This window comes from Saimiri boliviensis, chromosome 2, assembly GCF_048565385.1.
Source record: "Saimiri boliviensis isolate mSaiBol1 chromosome 2, mSaiBol1.pri, whole genome shotgun sequence".
Lineage (NCBI taxonomy): Eukaryota > Metazoa > Chordata > Mammalia > Primates > Cebidae > Saimiri > Saimiri boliviensis.
The window spans coordinates 44,104,929-44,112,642 of NC_133450.1; the positions used below are offsets into that span (position 1 = coordinate 44,104,929).

Sequence of the window (7,714 nt, forward strand, 5' to 3'; positions counted from 1 at the left end):
TAATGGTTGAGGCAGTCACTCAGGTGCAAGGGGAGGGGTCATAGCCACCACTGCTCAGTGAAAGGAGTGTCAGCATCATGTCGGGGGAAAAAAAAGAATGGAATATATTGTGGGGCTATCTGTGGAAAATACAATCTGTCACATGTCTGTCCACATCTTTATCTCATTGCTTTGTGTTGTTTGTTTTCTTATTATCGAGTTAAAATCCTTATGTTTTCTGGAAATGAATCCTTTTTCAGTCTGAAGCTTGACTTTTCATTTTATTCATGGTGTCTCAGAAAGAGTAAACAGTTTTCATTTGAATAAAACCCATCTATCTATTTTGTCTTTTAAGATTAAGACTTCTTGTTTCCTGCCTAAAACATTTTTGCCTACACCAAGCTCTTGAAGATTTTCATACACACACACACACACACACACACACACACACACACACACACACACATATATAAAAGTTTTAGTGTTTATGTCTAGATCTCTAATTCATTTTAAGTGAACTTTTTCATATGATGTGAGGCAAGGCTTGAACTTTGTTGTTTTGTCTTACGTACATTCAGTTGTTCCAGTACTATTTTTGAAAAGACCATGCTTTTGCCATTGTATTACTCTAGCAGCTTTTCAAAAATCAATTTTATGGGTTTGTTCCTTTAATCTAAATGCCAAACTTTATACCAATACCACACTGTCTTAATTGTTATAGCTTCATATGCAGTCTGGACCATCAGGTAATAGAATTCTTCACCTGTATGCTTCTCTTTTAAAATTATTTTCACTATTCTAAATTCTTTGATTTCCATATACATTTTAGAATCACTTAATCTACACACACACACACACACACACACACACACACACACACACCTGCTGGAATTTTAACTGTGTTTGTGTTGAATCTATAAGTCAATGGTTAGAAGAATTGACATGTTAGTAAAATTGTGTTATGTAATCCAAGAATATAGTATATATATCTCCATTTATTTAGGTCTTTATCTCAAAAAATTTGTGCAGCTTTAGTGTAGTAAAGATGTCCCAGGACTACTCTTAGGCTTAATGATTAGCTAAAATGATTCACAGGAATTGAAAATTGTTATACTTATGGTTACCGTTAGTATAGAAAGATACAGAGTAAAATCAGCAAAGGAAAAAGGCACAGAGGGCAAAGTCTGGAGGAAACCTGGTACAACCTTCTCAAAGATGCCCTTAATTTCCCCAGCAACATTGTGTGGCCCCACATGCAGTGTTGCTAGCCAGGGAGGCTCACCCAGGATTGGGTGTTCAAGGTACTTATGGGCAGGGGGAATGGTCAGTCCTGTAGGCACAGAGTACCTGGGTGACCAGCCTCAGCTGCTCAGGCATCCACTGAGATGCTCAACTTGTATTATTCCTTTATGCTGTTCATGTGGTAAGTTGCACTGATTGAATTTGAATTCTCTCATTCTTAGCATAAAGCCCACTTGTCCAAAAGCTGTTACTGTTCTTGTCTATTGCTAGATTCAATTTGTTAATCTTTTTGTGTCTGTGTTAAGACCACCCTGCTGTGCTTGTGCTGTGGTCTGGAAAGTGCCCCCCAGTGGAAAGCTGGGTGATTGCAGGACTCACCTCCTTTGTTTCTCTTCCAGGTGTCAAGGTCCTGGGCTGCCGAAAACATTTCTTTCATATGTTTTGCTTCTTTCCTCTACTTGTTTGTAGTGGGAGGGCAAGTCCAATCCAGTTATTCTGTCATTTTGGAAGTAGACATTTTTAGTTAAAAATAATTTTTGAAAAAACACGACTTTTATTAAAATGTTCAAATTGTATCAGTAACCGTTGTATTTTTTAAATCTTTATTTTAGCACAATATGAGAATTTGTGGGCTGAATTTCAGGCCACAGTTAAGGTGAGTTTTGTGTGTGTGTGTGTTGCCTCCATATAAATAACCATATTTCTAAAAATGTTTACCTACCTAATAAGTGTGTGTGCTTTTGTGTCTGTGTGCACCTGCATGCACACACATCAAGGTGGAAAGTTACACTAGCTCTGTCACTGCCCTGCAGTCCTAGATGCTACTATGACCACCACATCCTAAAATGTGTCCTTTTTAAAATTTTTTAACCAAATGTCACTATGAAATCTTAATTTTTTTGGGAAACTGTCTTCCTACCATTCAGTTAAGGTGGGAAAGACTTTATTTGCATGACCTAAATGAACACATTTTGTTTAGGACAAAGCTGTCAGTTCTAGACTCCTTACCTCTTCATTTTTACCAGTGCAACATCTGCACCCTCTTCACTTCAGTGTCAGATAGGCTGGGATTAAAATCCTGGCTCTGCCACTTTCTCAGTATTTAAAGTTTACATATAATCCTCATTTAAGTGTTAAAACACTGGATTAGGAAAGTGTTAAAATGCCTTTTTCACATGGAGCTGCTGAAGCTCAGAGAGTTTACATAACTTGCCTAAGACCAAATAGTTTATAAACGTATAGGAATTTACAACCCACATGCTGCCTGATTCCAAAGTTCCTTCTGTTCGGGTGAATCTCCTCTGCAGCTCTGTGCTTCTCTGAGGGGGAAAACAGCTTTTTATGCTGCCATCACCATGGCTACCATTATCCACTTAAAAATTTGAGTTCAGTGAGCATTCCATTATTCTTCTCATTTGATAATCCATTTTCCCAAGATCATTTACAGAACTTTGTGAATTGGCTGTGTATACATGCACTTATTTTTTATGATGGATACCAATTTTGCATATATAATATTTTCATTCTGGGCACTATCCACTTAGACAGAATGTGTACTTATTTATGTTGTTACAGTTTATGTTGACATACCCTAAAATGCTGTTTCTTTAGATCTTAGTGGACAATGGTGAAGAGACCTTGCAAGACATAAAAAATCTAACAGACAAACTGTGTGAAAGAGATGAAAACATGGAGCATATCAGTACATGGCTACAAGAAAGTCTTGAAGAGCTGCGTTCTCTTGGGAAGGAGGAATCACCAATGAACCTTCTTAGTAAGCAACAGCTTAGAACTTTGGTAACATGGGACTTCCTACTATTTTACTATGTAGCTGGTAATATCAAAAGAAGAAAAAAGTGTCACCTAAGTAACTTAGTTATCCCCAGTTATGCCACAAACATTCAGTTGAACATTGATACTTACTTGTGGGTTGAATATACTGTTGCAGTGTTAGCCAATTCTGCCTTTCACCTAAGAGAATTTTCTTTTTTCTTTTTCTTTTTCTTTCTTTTTTTTTTTTTTAAGACAGCGTCTCGCTCTGTGGCCAGGCTGGAGTGCAGTGGCGCAATCTCAGCTCACTGTAACCTCTTGACAGATACTTTCATCTGTCAACCTCTGATTCAAGTGATCCTCCTGCCTCAGCCTCCCAAGTAGCTGGGATTACAGGCACTCGCCACCACGCCCAGCTAATCTTTGTAGTTTTTACCATGTTAGCCAGGATGGTCTCGATCTCCTGACCTCATGATCCGCTCACCTCAGCCTCCCACAGTGCTGGGATTACAGGCATGAGCCACTGAGCCCACCCTAAGAGAATTTTCTAGACAACTGAATCTTCTTTATAATTTTAATAAAATGTTTATCTTAAACATTTTTCAGAGAGGTCTTTTTAAACTTGTTTATACATTTTTTGGTCTTCTTAAACAGAAGTTGAATATAATTTTACCTTTTCTTCCTGAGCTGAGTTTAGCATTAAAAACAGCAACTGTTACCTTCTTGGAAAAATCTAGTGATGGCTTTGGGGGCTTCTGAGATGTTTACACCTCATGTCTAACATGCTTGCCTCATGAGCAAGCAGTCCAGTCTCTCCAGAGACATATCAGCTTCATCCTCAATTCCCTCAATATTGTCATGTTAGACACAACCACAAAACTCTGTCCAGATTAGGGCTGTGGTGAGAAATGAAGGTGAGTCCTTGCACAGGTGACTGCCCAGAGGTCCCAATGGTAGAATCATCTGGGAAGATAGGATGGTGGGGGTAGATGGAGCTGGGGAGAAGGAAAGAGAACAGAGTCTAGAAGAGAGATGAAATGATAAAACAAAAATGCTATCATCTGGCAAGTGTACAGATCTATTCATGGTTATTAAGACTTAATTTTAAAGAGCATAATCACTAGATAAGCACTTTTAAAAGTAGGATATAGAAATAAAATGGGATAAAAGTAAAAAGATCTGGGTGCAGTGACTCATGCTTATAATCCTGGCACTTTTGGAGGCTGAGGCAGGAGGATTGCTTGAGTCCAGGTATTTGAGACCAGCTTGGGCAACATAATGAGACCCTGTTTCTACAAAAATAATTTTAAAGTTAGCTGGGTATGGTAGCGCCTCTGTCTCAGCTACTTGGAAGGCTGAGGTGAGAGAATTGCTTGAGCCTGGGAGGTCGAGGCAGCAGTGAGCCATTATTGTGCCACTGCACTCCAGCCTGGATGTAAGGGGTAAGGCAGCTCTTTGGGGCCTCTTTGATAAGGGCATAAACCCCAAGACCTAACCACCTCCCGAAGGCCACAACTTCTAATACACATGGGAAATTAGGTTTCAACATAGGAATTTTGGAGGAGACACAAACGCTCAGACCATAGCAGCCATCATTACTTCCTTTTATTTTTTTGAGACAGGGTCTTTCACCCTGCTGCCCAGGCTGGACTGCAACCTCTGCTTCCCGGGCTCAAGCAGTCCTTTCACCTCAGCCTCCCAAGTAGCAGGGACTACAGGCACATGCCAGTGTGCCTGGCTACTTTGTGTGTGTGTGTGTGTGTGTGTGTGTGTGTGTGTGTGTGTGTGTGTGTATTTTTTTTTTTTGTAGAGACAAGGTTATGCCATGTTGCCCAGGCTGGTCTTGAGCTCTTCAGCTCAAGCAATCCTCCCACCTCAGCCTCTCAAAGTGCTGGGATTATAGGTGTGAGCCACCATACCTTCAAAGTGCTGCTTCTGACATGTTATTTAACCTCCACTCCTCAGTCTCCGCAGTTGTGAAATATCACTGATAGCTAATAGTAGTTATAAAACACTAGACCCATATTAGGCATTCATCAGATGCCTGAAACCTACCACCCTCCTGGGAGGTAATGGTAAAGTTTGTCTCCTTGAATTCCTTGGCCATCTCTGAGCCACCTGTAATCTCCCCGCGTTTGAAGGTTCCCTGTTGAGTTGGTTCCACCACAGGACTTCTGGAGAAGCCCTTACATCAGATCAGCACTCCTCTACTGTCCTCTTCTGGCCATGATAGTCACTGCAGCCTGCAGGTCCTGCCCTCTCCAGGATCACTGCACTAGCTTCATCAGTACTGGGTGCTTTGGAGCCTGACACAGGAGCAGATGTTACAAAGTTGAGTAAGACCCAGGCCCTCAACCTTAAAGTGCATACTCTGTGAGAAACAGACAATTGAAGAGCTGATTAGAATACACTGGATTCCTTCTAGAAAGTGGCTATCAAAGGGTAAAGCTCTAAGTCTTATTGCATGTTGGAGTACTCAGGAATATCTTCCCAAAGGAGAAGCACAGACTTGAGCTGGTCAAGAACTGCAAGTAGCAAGGCTGAGTGGAGATCTGCTGGGGGAACCAACCAGCAAGAGTGTGGGATGGGCTTATAAGAACGTTAAAGGGCAGACTTCAACCTGAAAACTAATTACTAAAAACTTCCTTTTTGCCTTAGTTTTCTTTCTTGTAAATCAAAGGTATGTAAGTTAATTCTTAGTGAATATATAAGCTAAACAGTAACTTATTTTTAAAGTATTAAAAAGAATTTTGTGTTGAAATTACAAAAGTCCTGGCCGGGCGCGGTGGCTCAAGCCTGTAATCCCAGCACTTTGGGAGGCCGAGGTGGGTGGATCACGAGGTCAAGAGATCGAGACCATCCTGGTCAACATGGTGAAACCCCGTCTCTACTAATGGTGCAAAAAATTAGCTGAGCATGGTGGCGCGTGCCTGTAATCCCAGCTACTCAGGAGGCTGAGGCAGGAGAATTGCCTGAACCCAGGAGGCAAAGGTTGCGGTGAGCCGAGATCGCGCCATTGCACTCCAGCCTGGGTAACAAGGGCGAAACTCCGTCTCAAAAAAAAAAAAAAAAAAAGAAAGAAAGAAAGAAATTACAAAAGTCCTGGAGTATTATGTCATATACTATAACTTAGGTTATATAAATAATTTGTGTATTAACCAAGTATCTTGATAGGTGGTCTATAGAAGATATTTTTAGGATGAGGTACTTTTAAAGAAACATTAAAAAATCAATTTATGTAACTGTCAAGGCTATCTCTCTGTTATTGTGATGAAGGGCTTGATACAATCATCTACATTTTGATTAATTCTAGAAAAGCACCCCTTATAATTAAAGCAGAATCAAAAATTTCAGTGAGAAGAAAATCTTTTGCCTTGTACTTGTCAAAAGGTCTCTTTGAAATTTGGAAGATCAGTGGTTCTCAAATGTTAGAATCACCTGGAGGGTTTAAAAAAAAAAAAATCCCTGTGCTTGGCCAGGTGCAGTGGCTCATGCCTGCACTTTGGGAGGCTAATTTTAGTGGATCACTTGAGGTCAGGAGTTCAAGACCAGCCTGACCAACATGGTGAAACCCTGCCTCACTAAAAATTAGTTGGGTGTCATGGCAGGCACCTGTAATCCCAGCTGCTTGAGCAGCTGAGGAATGAGAAATCACTTGAACCCAGGAGGCAGAGGTTGCCGTGAGCCGAGATTGCACCACTGCACTGCAGTCTGGCAACAGAGCAAGACCCTGTCTCAAAAAGAAAGAAAGAAAGAGAGAGAGAGAGAGAGAGAGAGAGAGAGAAAAGTCCCTGTGCTCAAACAGCACCACAGACCAATTCAACATGAATCTCTGGGAGTGGGGCCCAGGCATGATTTTTAAAAATCTCTCCAGGTGGCTTCAATGTGCAGTAGTCTTGCAAACCAAGGATTTTAGACAAATATATAACAAGGTTATTAAATGTATCTGCTAACCCAAATTAATCAAGAAAACACAGATTTAGTAGCCCTGGTCTGCAAATCCAAAATGCTCCAAAACCCAAAGCTTTTTGAGTGCCAACATGACACTCAAAGAAAATACTCTGGAGAATTTAAGATTTCAAATTTTAGGATTGGGGATACTGAACTGTAAGTATAATGTAAATATTCCAAAATCTGAAAAAAAAGAAAAAAAAAAAAAGAAAAAAAACCCCTGAATTTTGCAACACTTCTGGTCTCAAGCTTTTTTCGATATGGGATATTCAACCTGTATTTTGACTTTTAAATTACCTATTCAGGACTGGTTAGTTAAATAATTACTATACACTGTAGTGACGAGAATTGTGATGCGCTTCAAGGGCCTAAGTCAAAACTGAACTAAGACAAGGGTTGTTTTTAGCGTTTTTAATGACCATGTTTTAACAAATTATTTAGTAACATTAGCAACTACGGTGACTATGAATTGTTCCAGTCTTATTCTTACCAAAGCAAATTAAAAATGCAGATCTATATTAAGTATTCTGGAAATTATTTGCCCTTGGGGCCTTGTAGTTTTAATTTCTTCTTTTGTATACATAATTTTCTGCCAGAACAGGACATCTGAAAACATGATTGTTAAAACGGCTCCAAGTGGACCAGAAGATATAGTCCTAGTAATCAGACACATGACACCCTCCCTACTCCACCTGATTATACAATTACCCAGTTGAGGATACTTTGGGCAATGCAGAATTTTAATAAACACTAATAACCACACAAAGCTATA

At 40.0% G+C, this 7,714-nt stretch overlaps 1 protein-coding gene across 1 annotated transcript in view; it reads left to right on the forward strand.

Annotated features, from left to right (window-relative positions):
• The window catches only part of CCDC175 (coiled-coil domain containing 175), an 83,898-nt gene that overhangs the window by 76,054 nt on the left and 130 nt on the right, over positions 1 to 7,714 (forward strand). Inside the window, exons 18-19 of the mRNA XM_003924389.3 lie at positions 1,833 to 1,876; positions 2,833 to 2,995. Of these exons, the coding sequence (XP_003924438.2) occupies positions 1,833 to 1,876; positions 2,833 to 2,995 (207 nt within the window). The remainder of the gene's footprint in view (positions 1 to 1,832; positions 1,877 to 2,832; positions 2,996 to 7,714) is intronic.